Genomic DNA, 22,772 nt, shown 5'->3' on the forward strand with positions numbered 1-22,772 from the left:
TCCTGCGGCACCTCATCGCTCAGTACAAAAAGTATGTGCTTGCACATACTTTTTGTACTTTGTTTTTATCACATTGCATCGCATGCACAGGCAATGCAAAGCAATCCGTGCTTTTTAAGCACGGAACGCACGCACGTATCGCAGCGTGTATGGCCAGCATTACTCGCATCTGCACAGACGGCAAAGTCTTTTGATGATTTGAGGATTGCGGTTAACGATCAATTTGCATGAGGGGTTTTCTCTCAGTCTGGACTGTGGTTTTCTCCTCACAGTCCACTGCAAAATCAGATTAGCGATCGATGCTGAATTAGGCCCACTAAGAGCTATAAATGAACACCTGATGCTATAATGCAGGCATGTCCAAACTATGGCCCTCCAGCTGTTGTGAAACTACACATCCCAGCATGCTTTGCCATAGTTTCAGCATTAACTAAAAGCAAAACGGTGGCAAGGCATGATGGGACTTGTAGTTTCTCAACAGCTGGAGGGCCATAGTTTGGACATGCCTGCTATAAGGCATCACACTTGAATTGCTTTGGAGCAGGCATGTCCAAAATATGGCCCACCAGCTGTTGTGAAACTACAAGTCCCATCAAGCCTTGGCCCAGTTTTGCTATTAGGGAATGCTAAAACTATTGCAAGGCATGCTGGGATGTGTAGTTTCACAACAGCTGGAGGGCCGCAGTTTGGACATGCCTCCTTTGGAGTGTCTGTGTGCAGAAGGGTATTAGCATTTCTTAAAAATGACATATGTAGGAAGTGTAACCCTCCAGGGACACAATCCCACACCTAATGCTGACTGAGGGAACCTTCCTACAGAGTTTTGTGACCTCTCTATTCCCGCATCGTAGGACTAGCATGGTAATGTGTCCACCAGCCGCCACCTCCTGCATTGCGCAGCCCAGTGAGGGAGTCTGGAGACTTCCGCTGTGCTGTATAAAATAACTATCTGTATTGGGAACAGACATCAGTAAGCAGGAGTTGGAACTGGCTTCTGGTGACTGGTATTTAGTCATTTAATATCCATCAGAGTAACCGTACTGCTCACCAGTTACATTCCTATTCTCTGCATCAGAGCTGCCTGTGCTCAGTCTCTGATGATCCCCACATCTGTTCATCCTCAGAAATGTTGTTACTGCAGGTTGTACAGGTGTGCCCTCATACAGCTGCCCATTTCATACCATGGTGTGAGGCCTTACAGGATTCCCATGCTGTGCTTATTTCTCAGATTGGAAGTACAGTGTACCAAGAACTTCGTTTTTTGGCCCAAAGGAATACTATAATGCAAATTATGCATAACACAGATCACTCAGGTCTTTTGCTTTTTACTATCTTTTCCCCTCAGTTTTGGTTGGCTGATCAAGTACTAGGCCGTGCGAAGAGGGGGAAATCCACTCACCATTGAATGGGGTTTCCCCTCCCCTGTGTGCAGCAATGCATAAGTCCATACTTCCTCAGCGCTGAGATGGCCATGGAGAATTCAGGGCTCCCTCCCATCAGCCAGGCCCACCTGTGTTGTTGTGCGTCACTCCCAGAAATGCTGTGGTGCCGCACACAAATGCCGGCCAGCTGCTGCAGCCACAGACCATCACTGGATGGCCAAACAGAAGGCTCGCATGTGCGTACTGCACGGCCCTCAGATAATCACCAGGGATGAATCGGGCCCTTAGTGCAGGGTAAACCAGGAGGCAGTGCCTATTAAAGTGTGCACATAGGTTGCTTATCTACCACCTGCTGGTCTGTCCTGGGGAATCTAGAAGTATGTAGTGCAACGTTCTAATCCTGGTTAGAGGGATCCTACATACCATGGGCCTGAACAGACAAGCACACAGCGCCACCTAGCTGTGTACTATACTTTATACCAGGGATTCTCAGTACCACAAAGAACATTTTCCAGGTCCCCTAGAAGGAGCACAGGTGTACTCATTCCTCATGGACACATTTTAAAGGATCCACAAGTGAAACTACTTCTGTCATTTGTGATTATGAGACCCGGAACACATGCAGTTTGAAGTACTGGGAACAGATCCTTTATATGTAGCATTTTACAGACCATTCCTAAGCTTGCCCTAAATCCAGGTACACACTATGGGCCTGATTCTGGTTGACTCGATAAGCTGCAAAGATCCCAGCTTACTGAGTCCCAGAGTGCCTCCCCCCTGCAACAGGATGTGTTATGAAATGACTAGTGCGTATAGTTTAAGGCTGCGGTTTCCAAGATTTCAGATTAATCAATATTGAGCGTCAACTGAATTAAACCAATCAGGCTTCAGGTCAGCAGTTCCCAAACTCTGTGCTCAGGACCCCACGCAGTTCATATTTGCCAGGTCACCCAGCTAGTGGACTGCTAAAGTCCACAGGTGACCACAAAAACGTGAATTGTTTTTGAACAATTTTCCCCACGGACTGCAGAGTTTGCAGACTGCACAACAGGGGAACACATCCGTGGTGACATCAGTTTCTGCTGGACAGGATCCTCCTTACTGTGTTTGCACATGTGAGTACTAAATTAAAACACAGTCCCTTCCTCTGGTCATAAAGAGAAAGATTTTTGATTTTGCATACAATAACTGGTAGAAACTTTTTTAAAACCGTATATTTATTAAAAGAAAAAATTCATAACGAAATACTTTTGAAATAAAAGGTTCCTTACATTTATCTTATCCGAAACAATATCCATGGGCTGCACAACTCCGCAGCCAAGAATATCCAGTGGCTGAAAATTTACTGCTGTCGCCGAATTTGTGGTTCAGTTCTGTGGCCATAACTCCTCTGATCCTTGCGGGTTAAGAACACAGCAGTGTTGAGCTTTGTGAGTAACCTCCTTAGCTCTGGGGTTTTAAGCACGACTCACTACGTCAGTACATGGGGATTAATTCAGGGTGGCACGCAAGCATTTTCTGTGAGTGCCCAGAAAATGCAGGGAGCTCATAGCCATTGGGAAAGAGGGACGCTGACATCAGCTGTCCCTATCTCGCCACAGCTTTGAGTAAGTCTCAGCTTACGTAGCGCTGCACAGGGGGGTGATTCAGAATTAATTTCCCCCTCTACACACGGCTATCAATCGCATAGGGGTGGGATTTCACTCGGATGGTGAGGCGGCTACCTGATCGATGGGCTGCGAAGGTTTGCAGCCCAGTGATCAGGTATAAATCAGGCCAATGGACCCTCTCCGAATGCATGGTGCGCCAAGGACAGAGCACAGAAGGGGCGATTGAACTGCTTATTTCTCCCGACCACCTGTCTAAAGTGACAGCCGGTACGTGGATTAGCCGCGTATAATAGCTAAGCCCGACCAAAGTGCTGGACATGACCCAAAAAATGTTGCTTGGGTGTCCAAAAGAGTCACTTTTTGCAGATTTCAGCTCAACAGCACAAGGGGGCTGGGAGCTGAAATGTGTCTCCCGGCGGCTCAAGGCCCTTAAACAGGACAAGCAATTGAATTCCCCCCAGTGTGTCTATGCACTGGGTTAGAGGTCCATGTGTACCAATACTACAGGTGATCTAGGAGTTAAATGTTCTGCTTAAAAAAAGTTAGCTCTAAGCAACACAGGAAATTCCTAACTGTATCAGTGCCAGCCAATATACACTATCAAGACGTGACATACGTTCTACAGACCTGACTTGCAGAGACACAACCTAATCTAAATCTAAAACATAGGCACAGCACATCCCCTGCAGGAGTGGGGCGCTACATAAACAGCGGAACAATTACAAAAAAGGTGCTTTTGGGGGGTTAGAACAGCCGAAATTCCCAGAGTTTTACTTACATTAACGTGAATTTATTTTTAATTTGATTTCTTTTTAAAATAAAACTTCCCAATATGAGACATTTCCCCAGGATTGCACGCCCCTTGACTTTGACAATTCGTGGCTGGTGGGGGAACAGGGGTATCAGAGTGCACAAGCCCGCGCAGGGGGTAAGCAATACTCCCTGTCCTGCTGTATTCACCTCCCTGTATTTGGTTATTGGTGGGTTTCTTGCACAAGCTGTTCCTGGGGGGGCTCCTGGTCCTGTTTTGCTTCTGGTACGGCTGCTGGGGGTCCTGGGTGAACGTCTGATCCCGGATGGGGCTCTTCTGGCTTAGCTGTTAGAAACAAAGAATGATGAAGCCAGATTTTTATGACAGTATTGTTAGCTATAACTACAGTATAGTATAATATGGTGAAGTATTCTTATTATCATTTATCTATATATGGCGCCACAAGAGTTCCACAGCGCCTTACAATATATAGATGAGCAAAAAAAACAAACAAACAAGAAAATAGAAATTTATTTACAGTACAAATGCAAATGAGGACAGATACATGGTAAATAAAAGAGTTGCAGTAGCGGAAATTTACGCTATTTTAACAGTAGCAGAGATAGCACACAAGGAGAGAGGGCCCTGCTTGTGAGATCTTACATCTAATCCCTGTGTGATAGGCTACATTGTCTATATAGTATAATTGAATGGTGTGTGCGTGGATGTTCCACGATACCTCTCGAACTAATCGTCTTTAAACTTTACACACTACCTTATCTTAAGGGACAATTGAAGTTCAAAGATAGGTTTAATCTGATGATTAAGGGTGCGGTCAAAAGGGTCCATGCTATTTCTGTGGTTTTTACATGCATTGTTATAGGTCATTGGAAAGCTAAGACTTTAGGCCCCCATACACTAGCCGATTTTGGTCCGATTTCGGCCAGATCAGTCGGATCTGGCTGAAATCGGTCCAAAATCGGCTAGTTTTGATGTCCCCTCAGATCCGATGCGCGGTCCCGTGCGCATCGGATCTGCGTCGGGTGGTCGGACCTGCTGCACGTCCGACCACCCGACTTGGGACCTAGTGGGGCGGCGCGGCGGTGAAGGGAGCAGGGGGGGCTGGGGACGCTGCGGGGGACACAGGCGGCATAGCCATAGAGCCGGGCAGGGGGAGCCGGGAGCTGTCAGTACTGAATAAAAAAAAAAAGCCCATACAATGAATGGGCAGCCTGTGATTGGCTGAGCGCTCTCTCAGCCAGTCAGCAATTGGCTGAGAGAGAGCTCAGCCAATCACAGGCTGCCCATTCATTGTATAGGCTTTTTTTTCTAGCACTAACAGCTCCCGGCTCCCTCTGCCTGGCTCTATGCCGCCTGTGTCCCCCGCAGCGTCCCCAGCTCCCACCAGCAGCCCTGCTCTGTAGCCCCCCCCCCCCCCTCCCGCTCCCCGGGTTTTTTACATGTGATAAATCAAGACGATTTATCACATGTAAAAAATGGCACATCAAGTGCCAATCTAATCAAGCTCCCCCGGGGAGCAGCCGGGGAAGCTCAGGGGGAAGTCGGGGGCGACTTGTCCTAAGGACAAGTCGATCTAGTGTATGGGGGCCTTTTCTGAATACAGCCAGAGTTGCTGAAGCACCGCCAGGCCCCGGTAAAAATGGAGAACGGTCAACAGAGAGGGCGTGACCACACCCCTGTTTAAAAAGAAAAAAACATTTGCAGGGGGTGCGGGCTGTTTACAGAGCGGGGGAGACAGACTGTGCTGCTGCAGCAACCTCTGCTCTCTACTGCTCCTGCCTGGTCTCTTCAGCGGGGGCGGGGGAACCTCCACCAGACTCAGGCTAAAAGTACCTGCTCCCCCCTTCTTGACGGCACTGAATAAAGCACAATAAACAGACTCCCATAAGTGGACCCTTAACCCCTTGAGTGGCTGTTTGCAGCTGCTTGGAGAAGTTCAGGACCACTGGCACCTCCTTTCTTTACAGTGGCATGCCCGGAAATTTCTAGGGAGAGCCCACCCCTGCAGCGCAGTTCAGCCCGAGAAATGTCCAAGCATACCATCGAAGGGGTTAAAAGCCTCTAAGGGTCCATTAAATGAAGAACATTTCACTTTACAAAACTTTTGAGAATTGCATGTAAATGTCCGCGCTTTGGAACTCATCTATAAGGTTCTGCACTGAAAGAGACACACGTGAGTAGGAGTACTGTACTATGGGTGACTGGGTTGACCCAATGTAGGTCGATATACATTGGGTCGACACCTATAAAAGGTCAACATGAACAAGGTTGACATGGCAGAATATTTTTGGGTGTATATGTGTACTACGTCCCCTCGCTTCGGGCATGGTGCCTTGCTACAATCGACCACTCGACGGACCAGATTACTCCTTTGTGTGCTAAAAGAGGTCGTAACAAAGTGAAAGCAATTTGGGCAGGGACACTTATCTATTTCAAACTTGCTGGATATGGAGCGTGGGAGCTGTGAAGAGAGAGTCTGTGGGCTAAAAACTGTCACAGCTCAAAGTGAGAAGCCATCATTTTGATTGGCTTTTAACTAGTAAAGGCATAAATTCCTAGTTACAAGCCCATCAAAATGTCAGCACAGGATCGCAGTCATGTCAGCGCCAGCGCAGTGGTGTGTGCCCAGATGGAGCAACACTTAAATTGCTCAATCAGGTGCCATCTAGTGGGCGCTGGTGTGCTAAACACTTAAACCACCCCAATAAATGTGAGGAGCAGGGTCAGACTTTCATTCTATAGGCTTTGCCAATGTTATTACCAATTCAGTTGATTAGGATTAAATATGTAGATTCTTACCGTTTTCAGCGTTTACTTGGGGTACTTCAGCCTGAAACTTCAGCTCCCCATTGGGGCCGGCAGGCGGGACCGCGGCCTGCTGTGACTTCTTCTGTTCCATCTGTATAACTGCCTAAAAAACAGAGCAGCGGACTCAGAGATTGCGGTGTAATTGCCTGTAATCCTAGTTTCAGGGTAATTGCTGTTTAGCTGTACAAGACCCGGACGGTGCTGGGGCATTTATATGAACAGAGGTGCAAAACAATCTAAAAATGCAGAGAATTTGCCCACGTTCCCCCACCCGGGAACCTTTTTCATACAATATATCGCATACGATTGCAGTCAGCCTTGGCTGCGATCCAGCAGATTTCTCCTGCAGCCGGTGCGGTGCTCACAGGACCGCACATTGCATCTGCTGTCAAATACGTGAAATTTGGATGCTTTTTATGCAACGGATCACTGCAATCGCATAAAAGTGACCAAAACGCAAGTATATCGCCCTAGTGTATGGGCTCCTTAAAGGTGCCCATACACTAGTAAGATTTATCTGCAGATCTGGCTGGTTGGAACAAAAACATGGTTATGGATGAGTGACAGTTTGTCAGTTTTCCAGCCTGTCCAAGCAAATGGTCAACTGTTATTTGCTCTCATCCATAACCAGGTTTTTGTTCCAACCAGACAGATCTGCAGATAAATCTGCGTGTGTATGGCCACCTTTAGTCAATCTCGACCCTCAGGACCCTACACAGGTCCATGTTTTCCAAGTCACCTGTCAATTTTAAAAATTTGACAGTTGGTGATATACCGCACCCATGTAAACACACATGTCGCTAATAATACCCATCAATATATCTCTCTATATATTCAGAAACAGGTTTTATATTTAATCTGGCATATTAAAAAGGAGTCCTTCAGAAGTAGAGCGACTCTGTAGTCGGGGGAACCAAACAAAATATTACAAGCTCTGTGTCATGTAATCGGTTTAATTCAGACGGCCCATTATGAACATCTGGGCCGTCACGTGTGGCCGCCAGGACACTTACTTGATGGTACTCCTTTTTCTGTGCATCCAGCTCGATCTGTCTCTGCTGGAGATTTTCATGCTCCTTACGCAGCTCCTCTGCCCGCTGGTTTAGAGCTATTTCTTGGGCAGTAAGTTCCTGCTCAAAGCGTCGCAGCTCCTCTTCTGTGTAAATCTGAGCTTCGTCCACTGTCTGAGAGAGAAACCACAGTAAGGTTAATGAGGCGTCTTCTGCTATACGTTCTGCAGCCTGCCAGTGGTTATCGGCGGAGTGCACCCACAGGACCTATGCGGTCAGCACATCCCTTAAGGGTAGGATGTAATATACACAACGCAGCGCACACCTGCGCCGAAGATTTACTTTACTCTGACGACCAGCACAGGGGGGGGGGGAGGGAGGGCTTAACACTGCTCCACGGGCGGGATGCAGGCAAGGGGGAACGAGGGCGGTGGGTGTACGGCTCACCTGCTCCCTGCTGCTCCCGTCAGGTGCCGTACTTGGCAGCGCAGAGCTTTCTTCTTCCTGCTCTCCTGCAGCTCTTTACCGCCCTCTAGTGCCTAAAGCTGCCTAGTGGTGGTGCTGGCCCTGCCTGTGAATCTATAGTAGTGTCAAGATAGACAGTCAATAGGTCGACAGGGTCAAAAGGTCGACATAGGAAAGGCCAACATGAGTTTTTAAAAATTTTGGGTGACATCTTACAACATGGACTCCCAGATAGTCTAATGAGTACCCTTGCATGGCTCGGTGCCTCGCTACGCCCAGCACACTATTATATTCTCCCTCTATACTGAAATGGAAATGGAGGAACAAGCCAAAAAAAAAAAAAAAAAAAATTGTCGACCTTGACATGTGTCAACCTTTTCAGGTTTACTTTTTACCCTGTTGACCCATTGCCTGTTGAGATTTTGGGGTAGACCTATTGCTGTCTATCTAGACTATGTAGATCTATCAACCAACATTGGACAACGTAGATCTTGAATCATGCGTTTTAGAACACATCCATATGAGACTGGACTACAGTGTGCCATTTAGCCATCAAACCAGCGCAATTTTTGGCCAATAATGGGTGCCACCGCCAACATTCCAATGACGCCTCGTATGCACTGTCCATCATTACTAAATGAGCGTTCCTCACCTCCCAGCCGCCAGCCTCATTGTACTCCTTCCTTTCTGTGGACTTCAGGAACTCGTCCAGCGTCACCAAGCGATCGTGATTAGCGTCCACCTGACAATGACAAGCAGCGCTACAGTTATCACACGGTCCCACATACTCCTAGGTTTACCAGGTTACAAAGACGCTACTCAATGCCACCACCGAGAAACATTGATGCAGTGTCCTCCCAGGTACTAAACCCAAACCATTGTACGGGTAACGTTTCTATGCCTCTAGACATAAGATGTTCTTACGTTTTTCATGACGTGTTCACGCATGCGCAGCCGCTCTTCTTCCATCTCCACCATGTCGTCCTCCTCATTTTTTGGGTCATAGACTTTCTCCAGCTAGATAAAGAAAGGAGGGAATGTTAGTGACATCACATACACATTACAGACCGAATATCCGACTGGAGCTTATTCAATAGCCTCTCTCTTGGGTGGTAGATTTGGCATTGATTAAATGTCAACCTAATGAGAATGTCAACTAAACGTCCCTGGTGGCCTAGTGGTGATATACCTGATACGGGAGCGCCTGACGGCTCCAGCTGTGCTAGATTGTGTTTAGTTAGGCAGTCAAAAGGATGATATGCACTAAGTCCTGCCACTAGCACCTAACCTGCAGTTTAACACTTCCCCTAGTGGGTAATCCTAACCTCCCCACCCACAGCCTAATCCTAAACTCCCCACCCACAGCCTAATCCTAAACTCCCCACCCACAGCCTAATCCTGCCTCTAGCGCCTAACCCTCACCTCTCCTCCCACAGTCTAACCCCAACCACCCCTCCCATAGTCTAACCCCAACCTCCCCTCTTGCAGCCTAAGCCTAACCTCCCCACCCACAAACTAACCCTGCCTCTAGTGCTTAACCCTAACCTTCCCTCTCGCAGCCTAATTCTGCCTCTTTCGCCAGCCTTACCACCCACAGCCTAACCCTAAACTTCCCTCCAATAGCCTTACCATGATCCTACCTTCTGAACCTTGCAGAATGTCTAAAAAGTAGTATTGATCTTCTAGTGACTGGGAACTGCTCTGTAAAAAAGACCATTGTGCCTCTACAAAAGCACTGTGCAGCAGCCAGCTAATGTGAGGACAGCTCTTAGTCACTGGGTTACCCTGGGATCCAACGGTTGCCGGACTGGGTCCTGACAGTCGGGATCCCGACTGTCAAAACACTGACAGCCGGGTTCACGACAGCCACCTGCTATTTTCCCCCTTGTGGGGGGTCCACGACCCCCATAGAGGGAGAATAGAATAGGTGGCTTGCGTAGCGAGCCACCGTGCCCGCAGCGTGGCGAGCCCGCAAGGGGCTTCGTTGTGCTCCCCCCGCTGTCTGGGTCCAGCCAGTCGGGATCTCGACGTCGGGCTAATGACTGTCGGAATCCCGACTGTGGGACCCTTGTACCACACCCCTTCCTATAGAGGCAAGACTCTGTGACAACAAGTACACAATGTCTACTCCAACAAGATCATGCACACATGCCGCTGACTGCACAATGTCACCTATCGCAAATAAGGGTCTTTGCCCTCTTTAAAACCAATCATGACAATTATTAAAGTCTAGGGACCAATTCAGACCTGCTCGCTAGGCTGCATATATTCGTTGCCTAGCGAGCAGGAATGCACTGCACCGCCTAACGCACACCCACCCTGCTGCCCAAAACCCTGTGCTACGCTGCGAGCGGATGTATACGCTTACACATGCACCCGCACAGAGGAAACAATCATTCGATGGTTATGCCCCTGTACTGTATGTGTTCTCATAATGCTTTTTGGGCCCATATTTGAGCGGCAGCGCCGGGAACGTGAATACTATTCGTGATATTTAAAGTTCTTTTACTTCCCTAATCGCTGTGAGCCAGGAGAACAGCAGATCCCAAATCACACAGCGCTTCCAGCGGGACAACGTCATTACCTCCTTTGTGAAGAGAGCCTCCAGCTCCTGCTCATCCAGGATGCCATCTCCGTTGGTGTCTGAAAGACGAAGGCAGAGAATGCAGTGTCACTAATCGGACCGGACCCTGGATTCTGAAGTATAACAATCGCAAAACGTGGCCACACAGGACTTGCAATTGCCTTTTAGAAGATTACCTGGCAAACTCGCCGAAATCTCGCAGCCCTTTGCCTCAGTCTGTCTGCACGCTTCAGGGAACATTTACTAAAAAGTTCTGAAAATGAAGAGGTTTCTGATTTTGTCTATCATTTTCAGCACCATCATCCGCAGCCCCTCTTAGCCGCACGGCGCCCGCAAATAAAAGTCAGTCGAGCGAATGCAGGAGAAGGCGTTGGATCATGGTAGGCGACCATCCAATGATTTCTCTTACAGTGGAGACATGTGTGGGGTTGGGTCTTCGTGACATCCTCTCACATGGTTGCAAGGGGAACGGCAGCTTGGGGGGGGGGGGGGGGGGCAGCGTGGGGGGGTTTGGTGCTTGGTAAGCTGCGATCCAACCAGAATCAGGCCCTAAATCTGGATCATTAAATCCTTAATAGTTTTTCTGCTGGGTACACACTAGGAAAACGCATCGGCCAGCCGGTTGATTTGGTGACCCGGAGACTGTTAAGCACATATACGTTTACCAATTCTTGGCCCGATGTACCGAGCCTGACTTCATCACTTTCCTAGGTTTTTGCTCAGTTTTACTAATAAAAAATAAAACACGTTTACACATCCGCACACATGCACCCGCACAGAGGAAAACAATCGATGGTTGCTCACCATCGGATGATCTTTCCTCTGTTTGTGCTAAAACGTAAGCCACGACTTACTTTTTAGAGAAACACTGATGGTCAATTTGAAGGTGGGGGCTGAGGTCATGTGACATCAGCCGCCCTCTATCATCCGCTGCTCCTCCATGCCGCACATCGCCAGCTACCGCATAGCTAATTATCGCATATGCACTAACATACATGATTATTATCGCAAAAGGACAACTGCGATGTGGCAGAGGGTCCCTGGTGGCTGCCCCTCCCTCCCTTACCCAGCGCTGATGATGCAGCGGGGTGGGCGGAGGAGGTCACTGGTCCGGGCAGCACAGCAATGTGCTGCCCGGACTCAAGTAATGGGGGGCAGGGGGTTTACCCCCATAGCGGTAACCAGGTGATCGCTTTTTAGTGGATTCCAAAATGCAAAAAATACTTGCAAGTAGATTGTAATTACCGTGTAAGTTAAAGAAGGTTTTCGGATTGAAGTCGTTAGGATCCAGGCCGTCAGTTTCCTCCCAGACTTCCTTCAGTTGGTCTTTGCTTCCCTAATGATGAAAACAGACATTAAATACAGGGCATGAGGTATGGGTGTCCGGAATTTGGAGGGCTGAGATCTGATGACACGGGCCGCAGCGACGTTTTGTGTCCGATTATCAACCATCGGTGCAAGTCTAGACTTTAATGCGCTCATGGTCTTTGTAAGTACTTTTTTTTTCCAGCTATTTCTTAAGCCCTTGCTCATATGCTTGAGGGAATAAAATTACATCTATAAATTATAGATTCACTTTTCATTGTCAAATAAACATCTGGAAAATATTTCATTATAAAGATGGAGATTTTAAATTCCTGGTTCACCTTCAGCCACAAGCAGCATTTAGTCATAATCTCCTATTAGGGGAATACTGGATTCCGTGTCTTGGATGTCACGGGATAGCTCTTATGGAGGAGTGTCACCGACCTGCCCCTTCAGCGTTTAATCTACTTACCGGCACATTAACTTTAGGGTGCTCCTTGTGCTTCTTCTTCATCTCGTCATAATGGGCTTCCTCCATTCTCCGCTTGTCCTCATCCAGGGACTTGAGATATTCGCGCCTCTCGTGTTCCTTCATCATCTCATACCGTTTGAACTCTTCGTGTCGAGCTGCATCGTAATTCTCAAGATCCTTGGTGGCCTAAGAGAAATTGAAATATTTATTTAAAAAAAGTTCACTCTACTATTATTAGTATGTTGGTGCGTTAAAATTGTATTATCATTATTAATAAAAAGAATTCAAATCTAATATTACATGAGCATCCACAGCCTGTACAGAGTCGGACTGCAAGTAAGGATTGCTGTAAATGCTTTGTTTTTGGTGTATGAGCAGACAGTGTGCGTGTTCTATTACGCATGATGAGGTCAATCCAGTTAACGCGCCCTAGAGGCCCTATCTCGCTCCAGATTCATGGATAATTGTCCGTCGCCCAATAGGGCTGTGAATCTGGCAGTACAAACTCGCAAGGGTGAGAACAGACCAATGACTGATCACTACAGTACAAATACAGCTCAAAACCTCCACCTGCAGGATGTATAAGGGTCTAAGTCTGGGAACGAGGAGATGGAGGGACGGATGTGGAATCTTACTTACCGTCTGAATGAGCAGCTCCAGATCCCGGGCCTCAAACGTATGCTGGTTCTGAGGGTCCAAGTGCTCAAACTGTTTCAGCAAGGCGACATGGTCGATCTGTACATCTAAGGAACAGAAAGCAAGCGGGCTAAGACATTGCTTAATAATGGAACGTTAGACACTCCTGGTCTTGGCTCCAGCTGATGATTCTGTGCATCAGTTCTAACACTATCAGAGTAGGTCATCAGACCTCACTTCGCTTCCGGTATCTGTTAAGACCCTACAACCTTCCACTAATAGAGTGGGGTATAGTAGGCAATAATAATATTTATTTAGTAAGACATTACTAATCCACAGTGGATAGATGTATGTGTCCACCATTCGATACAAGTCGCGTTATCTATAAAGCCCGAGATCCATGTGACTCTGTAGCGGCATGGTGTCTTTTTTTGTTATTATTTCCGTTAACTCAAGTCTTCTTTACATTAAAGCAGCAAAAACGCACGATCAGCATCTGCTGATTAAAATGATATGCAGCATGCCTATATTCTGTGTGGCTATATCTGCATAAGAAATGCTATGTTGCGTGGTTTTCCTTGAAATCACTGTAGTGTAGCATTTCTTATGCATATACAGCCAGGGCCACCTTAAAGTATGGTCTTACAGGGCAGCTACTCTAGGGCCCCACAATTGTAGGGCCTTCAAAAGCAGGGGTTTGCTGGTGCCTCCGGAGTTTCTTGTGAGGCTAGTAGTGATTGCTGTCCACTGCTTTGATTGTGAATTGCACAAAGTTAGAGCTCTACCCGCCTTAACATCCTCTATCGGCCTGCAGCCAAACAGTTAATGGCTGTAAACTACGAATTGCCGGGTGGCTGATAGCAGGTGGAACGACGTCAAGGGAAGTTATGATATTTTTTAACTTAAGTAGGGGCCCCAGTGCATTGCCTACGGCCCACAATTACATTAAGACAACCCTGGATACAGCAGCAGTCACACCCAGAATACCGGCATGTTACATATTTGAATCAGCAAAAGCTGCTTGTGCGTCTTATTTTGTCTTGCAATTAAGTTGAAGAAAAAAAAAATATCACTAAAAATACACCTTCCGCATGACGAATAGAAGGGCTGTTTAAACGCAACCGGAGGCCTGATGTATGTGGACACATCTTAATGCTCTAACTGCACTCACAGAATCTATAGGCAGAGCCCTCTCCTACCCTACTGTTACTTTTCACCATAGAGGTTGGACACCACCCTGAGTATAGCGTTAGTGCCCACATACACTCTCTTTAATTATAACAGGGACTGCAGAGTTTTAGAGCCAACTGTGATCTGGGAGGTATCCCGACCCAGGGCCTAATTCAGAGATTTGCACAAACCCAATGTTTACGTACATCTCTTGTTTTTTAATCTGCTCCACACTGTGCATGTGCAAATACAGGGGATGCGATATCGCTCATAGCCCCCGAAACACAGCAGCATCATCATTTTGTTGTATAGTTTTTGTTCTTTTACATATTTTTCATTTTATATTGTTATTTAGCCTATTGTAGTTCTTGTATGACGCCGTATACCCGTCATTCTTATATGTTGCCGTATACCTTAGTAATTCTTGTATGGCTCTGCATACACTTTGTGGCACCTATAAATAAGCGATAATAATTGAACTTACTCTCTTCCATTGTTGCGTCCATCTTTGCCTTGATTAGCATCCGGAGCCTGGACACCTCTTGCCGCTTCAGCTCGTCCAGCTTGGTTCTCACGTGGTGGCTGACAAAGTCCAGCTCCTTGCTGAGTTTACCGCTCTGAGGAGAGGAAACGTAGCAGTAACTCACCAGTATTCTAAGCACCGCACATTATAACAATCAGGAAAACGTAAGAAAAATGAAAACACAACAATAAAAATAGACTAAGTCACAGAGACTCCAAGCAAATGTCCTAACGCAGGTTACAGGAGCCAAAGGAGGGGAAATCCAGAAAAGTGGACAGGGACAGTTCTTAGGGGATTAATGTACAAAATATAGTCAAGTACTGTAGAATAAATATCCTCGGACAAATCAAATAATCTAAACACTAAATTGTTATTGTGATATTGTATGTAAAAGATCCCAGGTACCCATGGCCCTGGTTATATTAGTGTTCCCGCTAGGCTGTTTTAGCAGAGCCCCGCTAAAAGAGCCTGCGGCCTGTCTTGATGGTGTGCCCGGGGAAGCTCCAGGCACCGCAATCTCGGTGGCACTAGGCTTCCCTGGCAGCTCAGGGACTTCGGCGGGGCCAGGTCTGCCCCCTTGCACGACGGAGGCAGCCCGGGCCCGCCTCCTTGCACGACGGAGGCAGCCCGCCCCCCCTTTTTAGTGATGCGGCGGCCCGGTCCGCCCCCATCGCGCTGTCCTCGTGTATCGGCGCCCTGCCCCCAAAAATTCCTAGAGGGAACACTATATATTGTATATTTGGTTATATTTTTGAAGGCATTGAATACACAGTGTGATGCATTAGCTGGTCAGGCATCCTCAGGGCTATATACTGAGAACAAGAAGAAAACCAGCTGAGAAATAGGAGTTGTGTGTAGGAGAGCTGTTGTAATGCACAGGAAATAGCTGTATCTCCTTATCTGTGAAGAGCTGTTAGTCTATGATTAATATGCACTTTGTTCTTCCACACGGCCAAAACCAACATGCTGAGAAGCAAACATGAGTAAGCTGAGATAAGCACTCCGCGCACCAGGCAGACTGAGCCACATAAGGTGCCCACACACTAGAACTATTTTTTTGCCAAAATCAGCCGTTTTTCACCGATAATTGGTCGGATGCGCGCTCCCGCAGATCTTTCGCTAAATCTGATCTTACATGCTGCATGAAAGATCAGAAGATTTAGCAAATGATCCATAGGAACACACATGGGATCTTAAGAGAAATCTTTGGTAAAGATGTGCACTTGCCTGAAATCTTTTGTCCAGGACAGACGAAAGATTTCAAGGCTAATTTATGTGCACATCTTAAAATCGCAGATCTTTCTAGTGTGTCGGGACTCGGCACCTATAGACACTTACCTTGATGTCCTCTGCGTCAGCGGCCTGAAGCTTCTCTCGGAAATGTCCGTCTGTCTCCAGAACATCAATTACCTCCCGCAGGTACCGTTCATAGTACAGTCCAGTGTCCTGTGCCGAGGAGAGTACGGTTACACAGATTTCCAGGTAGAAGGCTATTGAACATTGAGCCAAAACCTGGTGCAGGGCTTTTGCCCAACACAATTGTTCTAGGAGACCGAAAACCGTGCAACTTGATATTTCCCATCCAAGGCTGTAAATACGATTACCCACTGCAGCAATTTGTGTACAATAACCGACATATAGACAAGCAATGCTGTCTCCAGAGTAACCAATACGCCGGTCACGGGGGTGGGGTCGCCAGATGACAGCCCAATGGTCAGTCTATGACATTGGAAACCCGACTTTTCAAACACCCATCAGTACTGATCCTGACTGATGGGATATTCTCCCACGTGGGGGTCCACAACCCCAATAGAGGGAGGTAGAACCTGTTGCGATCAACCGAGCCCCCAACGGGCTACTTTGCAACCACCCCCCCCCCTTCGGAGTACCCCCGGTCGGGATTCTGATGTCAGTATACCACACCTGGCCACGCGTCACTGTCCCTCCAGCTGCTCCCTGCATAGGGTCCAGAGGAGTGACCTTAATCAATCTGTAGGTCCCCGGTACATACCGCACAACTTACACGAATACCAAAACATTACCACTCGGGTAACAGCACAGAAAGGCACTTACTGCAGGTTCTTCTGGTTTCTCTGGTTCTTCATTGTTCGGAGTACCCCTTTCTATCGGCACTGCCAAGTTAAGCCCCAGCAAGGGGAGCAGCAGAAGAAATTGGATCTTCATTGGCGCTGCAAAGCAAAAATACAACATGTCATAAGACAAATATTTCCTCCATACATCAGTATAAAGGAGCAGAGAATCAGGGCAGTGTGAATACAGTCCTATGAACCAAAATCTATATACACAACACAATATATAAAAGTTGTAAAATAAAAAAAGGCAACTTTCATACAAGTTCAGCCATGTGACTATGCCATGTACGCCAATGCATGCAACCAGATACAGGAGTAGTATGACACTGTGAATCTGATCTAAAGGGAGGGAGATCGATTTGGAAGAAATCACTCGACACAGCTTAAAGTGATTAATATTTCAAAGATGGAAACATTTATTTAGTAGCGTACGGGTCACCAACACAACGTAGAGCCTGCACTTCCTGGCTTGAGTGAGGGGACAGAATAACAGTGACTTCCCCCACAGTGCAGTGGCATCCATTACTTTATGGTAAAATACTAAGGCCCCATACACTTGTGCGATTTGCCCAATTTCCTTTAATTTCGACTTATCCCATGGGCATCTGATCGGAGCCCTTAGATGACAATGGCTACACTATAGATATATTGGATAGCGCAGTCCTTGCTGGGATTACATCAGATATATCGGTACTTGTGTAGTTTCACGGCAGCAGGCTACGCTTTCAGCGTAGGCTAAGCTACTATGTCAGTGTAGCGCAACGGCTGCCTAGCGTAGTCAGCGAAGTGTCCCCACGGCAGCCCTGCATAGTCAGCGTAGTGTCCCTATCAGGCAGCGTAGTCACTGTACTGTCCCCTCGAGCTGCAGCTCTGTCCCCGGCAAGCCTTGTGAGTGCCTCTCACACATCGCCGGTAACCGCCAAATCCCCTGCACTGGCGGACGCTGGCAGAGAGGGGAATCATGCGGGTGCCGGCGGAGAGGCGTTCCATCTGTCTGAGACACTTGTGCATCTCAGTAATTCTTGCGGCAGGGTACGGCAACCCTGCCTGATTCAGGGCGACGGACAGGGTTAGGGGTGCGGTGCGCAAGTGCGTCTCATGCACAATAAAGGCCGCATTTGCCAGTGCTCCATGTTACATACTGACAAATGCCTCCATTCCAAACCCCCACTATCCATGCCAGCCTGAAGCAGTACTCGTCCTCCCGACCTGTTCATACCCCCACTATCCACGTTGGCTTGGAGTTGATTTTATAAAGTGCGGGACGCGGATTACTTGACGTGCATTCTGCGTCAGCTCACCACGCTTCGGGCTTGGTGGCTCGCCACACTTTATAAAATCGACTCCAAGCTCACGTGGATAGTGGGGGTATGAACAGGTCGCGATGACGCATCCGCTCGCCGCGCTTCGGGTAGATGTCGATAGTGGGGGTGTTTCAGGAACACATTCACACCTGTCATGTCAGGCAGGTTAAAATGGTCAATGGTTCCCACACAATGTAATAAGCTCTGACTGACTACGCTAACTGCGTAACACTGACTGACCGCTAACTATGTAATCTCCAGCTAGCCGTGAACGGGCGGGAACACAACGCTGTTACTGACAGGGATGCCTAACTACGTAAGCTCCGGCTAGCTGCAAACAGGTGGGAACACTACACTGATTCTGACAGGGACGCTACGCTGGCCGAGGGAACACTACGCTGATTCTGACAGGGACGCTACGCTGGCCGAGGGAACACTACGCTGATTCTGACAGGGACGCTACGCTGGCCGAGGGAACACTACGCTTATTCTGACAGGGACGCTACGCTGGCCGAGGGAACACTACGCTGATTCTGACAGGGACGCTACGCTGGCCGAGGGAACACTACGCTGATTCTGACAGGGACGCTACGCTGGCCGAGGGAACACTACGCTGATTCTGACAGGGACGCTACGCTGGCCGAGGGAACACTACGCTTATTCTGACAGGGACGCTACGCTGGCCGAGGAAACACTACGCTGATTCTGACAGGGACGCTACGCTGGCCGAGGGAACACTACGCTGATTCTGACAGGGACGCTACGCTGGCCGAGGGAACACTACGCTGATTCTGACAGGGACGCTACGCTGGCCGAGGGAACACTACGCTGATTCTGACAGGGACGCTACGCTGGCCGAGGGAACACTACGCTGATTCTGACAGGGACGCTACGCTGGCTGAGGGAACACTACGCTGATTCTGACAGGGACGCTACGCTGGCCGAGGGAACACTACGCTGATTCTGACAGGGACGCTACGCTGGCCGAGGGAACACTACGCTGATTCTGACAGGGACGCTACGCTGGCCGAGGGAACACTACGCTTATTCTGACAGGGACGCTACGCTGGCCGAGGAAACACTACGCTGATTCTGACAGGGACGCTACGCTGGCCGAGGGAACACTAAGCTGATTCTGACAGGGACGCTACGCTGGCCGAGGGAACACTAAGCTGATTCTGACAGGGACGCTACGCTGGCCGAGGGAACACTAAGCTGATTCTGACAGGGACGCTACGCTGGCCGAGGGAACACTACGCTGATTCTGACAGGGACGCTACGCTGGCCGAGGGAACACTACGCTGATTCTGACAGGGACGCTACGCTGGCCGAGGGAACACTAAGCTGATTCTGACAGGGACGCTACGCTGGCCGAGGGAACACTACACTGATTCTGACAGGGACACTACGCTGGCCGAGGGAACACTACACTGATTCTGACAGGGACGCTACGCTGGCCGAGGGAACACTACACTGATTCTGACTACGTAACTGCCGCCGTGAAACTACACAAGTACCGATATATCATATGCAAAAGGACCGCATGCGATATATCAATATCGATCCTGCCGCCCAGGAAGCTGCTGAGCGATTCATGGGGCTGGGATGTGACTTCTCCCCTCAGATGTATGGTGAGGCCTATAGTGTATGAGGGGCCCCCAGCGAATACCCGTCCCACCATATCCCCTCGCAACCATGCAAGGAGATGTCTTAGGAAGACGCATGTATGTGCCCGCTGCAGGAGAAATCTGAATGAATTCCCCTGCCTTCGCAAATATAAGCCAGAAGGGAACGCTGGCCATTCCTATGGCCCAGCACCGCCAACATTCCCTGACTGCCCCTGTCCCTCCCACCCCGCTGCAAACTGCCCAGCGAATGAGCAACTCACCACGCCCGTTCACAGTCGGGGTCTGCACATGAGCAAACCACGACCTTGACCATAGGTGCAGGGGCCAAATTCAGTTCAGTACATGTGAACCAGAATCGGCCCCATGGTGTCAAGGCAGGCAGGGTGTTAGCAGGTAGGGTTTCAGGGCAGGCAGAGCGTTAGAGCAGGCAGAGTGTCAATGCCGGCAGGTTGGGTGTCCGGGCAGGCAGAGTGTCAGCAAGCATAGTGTGGGGGGTATGGGTAAAAACCGGACCAGGACAAAACCCCCGGACCGCCGGACCAGACATCAAACTCTGCATTTTGGAGCTTGTAGCGTCCGGTCCGGGGGGGTGTCCTGTCCGGGGGTTCTGCCTGTGACACCTGTCACCAGGTAGAGGAGGAGGGGTAGAATAAAGTCTCCCTGTATGGTCCGGGCATGTAGCAAAAACCGGACAGCCCGGACCACAGGGGGAGGCTGTAATCTCCCCTCCCCTCCCCCATGTCCCTGGTGATAGCTATCACAGGGACCCCCCCGGACAAGACACCCCCTGGACCGGACCCTATAAGCTCCGGACTGCAGATTTTGATGTCCTGTCCGGCGGTCCGGAGTCTAGTCCGGTCCGGTTTTTACATAGTCCCTAGTGTGGGGTAGGCAGGCAGGGTAACAGCCAGGGCCGGCCTTAGGCATAGGCAAACTAGGCAATTGCCTAGGGCGTTTGGAATGCCTGGGGGCATCAGCAGCTTCTGCTGATTAAAATGATATGCAGCATGCCTATATTCTGTGTGTGAGTGAGGCTGTATCTGCATATGAAATAGTGTATTAATTGAAATCACTGTAACATAGTATTCCGTATGCAGGTACAGCCACAGTCGCACATAAAATATAGGCATGCCGCATATCATTTTAATCACCGGAAGCTTCTTGTGTGTGCTGGTCATAACAATGCAAATAAGACAAATTTTCATCAAAAAGGCACCCAACTTTAGCAGAACTGGCCAGGAGCTGCATGGCCTAATGAGGCAAGATATATGAGGAAACATCTGTATCCAAGCAGAGGCAGAGGTCACAGTGTTAGCGGCTGTGCGAGTGCTGTCTGCGGGTGGGTTGGTTGTGCAATAGTGTTCGGCATATGTGTAAGGGGCATTATGTATGTCATGTATAAATGCATTAATAATGTGCAACATATGTGTAACAGGCATTATGTGTGTCATGTGTATAAGGGCATTAATAATGTGCAACATATGTGTAAAGGGCATTATGTGTGTCATGTGTATAAGGGCATTAATAATGTGCAACATATGTGTAAGGGGTATTATGTGTGTCATTATGTGTATGAAGGGCATTAATAAAGGTTGGCATAATGTGTAAGGGGCATTATGGTTATAAGGGCATTAATAATGTGTGTCATGTGTAAGGGGCATTACTGTGTGGTATTATCAGGGGTGCAAAGAGAAAGGGGTAGGGGGTACAAATTACCCAGGCCAAAGTCTGATGGGAGGGCCTAGTGGGGGCCCCAGGCCCCCTCCCCTTAAGTGACAGCAGCAGCTGCAGCCCTTCTCCTCTGCCCAGCACACACTGCTTTGTGCTGGGTTGCAGTTTGGCCATGGAGGTGGTTAAAATACAATATTTTCTCAGGATTTTTTCTAAGGGTATAATGTGAATAATGTGAGGAGTAATGTATATAAGGTAAAGTGGTACTACAGTGTGATGTAATGTGAATAAGGGACACCATCGCATGATATAATGTGAATAAAGTTGCACTACTGTGTGGCATAATTTGAATTGGGGGTAAATATGTGTGGCCATGCCCCTGCCCAGCAAGAACACACCCCTGTTTGGGCTGCGCACCGAATGTGTGCACTGCTTCTATTTAAAATATTGCGGGTAGGAGCACCAAAATGATGACTGCTATGATGAGGGTTGATGGTGCTGGGAAAGGGGAGCAGGGTCAGAGGCAGAACTAGTGGCGGTGCTAGGGGGCACCAGCCAAAATCTTGCCTAGGGCGTCATTTAGGCTAGGGCCGGCTCTGGTAACAGCAGCCAGGGTGTTGGGATAGGCAGGCAGGCAGACAGGGGGGAGTTATCCCAGGCAGGCCGACAGGGTATCAGGGATGGCAAGCAGGGTATCAACAGATAGGGTATGGGGCAGGCAGACATGGTGTCCAGACAGGCGGGGTGACAGCAGGTTGACAGGTAGGGTGTCAGGGAAGGCCGGCAGAGAGTCAGCAGTCATTGCTCTGTGACACATACAACACGGATTTAGAAAGAGTAATACTATTGTCCCATTGATGATAACTATGCTGCCATTATACCCTGCTCCAAGTGATGCTGTCAGTAGATGGGAAGCTATGCCGGACCCAGGGGCCACTTATCATGTGCAGTTAAACTTACTACCGTCATTATTACATTGTAGGTTTAATATCTCGCACCTAGTATATGAGGTTAGCAGGTTACCTGGGTACGCGCTGGGAGCCGCTCCAGTCCTTCTGCCAGAGCCAACAAGCGTCTGTCTGAGTGCTGCGCTGTCCCTTACTGCCGGGTACGAGCAGCAGAGAGACGTCACGGGAGCCGGTGATACACTTCCGCCCTCACAATGCTGACGTCGCACAATGACCTGGCAGCCCATACTACACTTCCGCCCTTACCCTGCTGGAGCGATACAGTCAGTGACCCTGGACCCTGCTGCACTTCCGACCTCACCCTGCTGAGGAAGCACAATGACCTGGCAGCCCGTGTCACGCTTCCGGCCTCAGGTGTGTCAGTAGGAACA

General features: G+C 48.7%; 2 protein-coding genes across 2 annotated transcripts in view; one reads left to right on the forward strand and one right to left on the reverse strand.

The window, feature by feature from the left end:
- Window positions 1–2,581: 2,581 nt before the first annotated feature.
- Window positions 2,582–22,643, reverse strand: LOC146042334 (nucleobindin-2-like). Its single transcript, XM_083162309.1, has 13 exons — window positions 22,457–22,643; window positions 16,811–16,926; window positions 16,076–16,183; window positions 14,699–14,831; window positions 13,048–13,151; window positions 12,409–12,594; window positions 11,877–11,967; window positions 10,632–10,690; window positions 8,972–9,064; window positions 8,700–8,789; window positions 7,586–7,756; window positions 6,564–6,675; window positions 2,582–4,088 (listed from the first exon to the last, which is right to left on the reverse strand). The coding sequence occupies exons 1-13, from the start codon at window positions 22,626–22,628 to the stop codon at window positions 3,967–3,969; spliced, it is 1,557 nt and encodes a 518-aa protein (XP_083018435.1). The 5' UTR covers window positions 22,629–22,643; the 3' UTR covers window positions 2,582–3,966.
- LOC146042335 (tubby protein-like) overlaps window positions 22,610–22,772 on the forward strand; it is a 37,532-nt gene continuing 37,369 nt past the window's right edge. Inside the window, exon 1 of the mRNA XM_083162310.1 lies at window positions 22,610–22,755. The gene's annotated coding sequence lies outside the window, so the exon portion shown is untranslated. The remainder of the gene's footprint in view (window positions 22,756–22,772) is intronic.

Source organism: Crinia signifera, chromosome 19 (assembly GCF_055691185.1).
Source record: "Crinia signifera chromosome 19, ASM5569118v1, whole genome shotgun sequence".
Lineage (NCBI taxonomy): Eukaryota > Metazoa > Chordata > Amphibia > Anura > Myobatrachidae > Crinia > Crinia signifera.

Excerpts from the sequence above, each read along its gene's own strand:
- LOC146042334 (XM_083162309.1), bottom strand. The coding sequence starts at position 22,628 with ATGGGCTGCCAGGTCATTGTGCGACGTCAGCATTGTGAGGGCGGAAGT. Across the intron at positions 7,757-8,699 it reads ATGAGGCTGGCGGCTGGGAG|ACAGTGGACGAAGCTCAGAT; the intron begins GTGAGGAACGCT and ends TTTCTCTCTCAG. Across the intron at positions 6,676-7,585 it reads AGAAAAAGGAGTACCATCAA|GCAGTTATACAGATGGAACA; the intron begins GTAAGTGTCCTG and ends TCTGTTTTTTAG.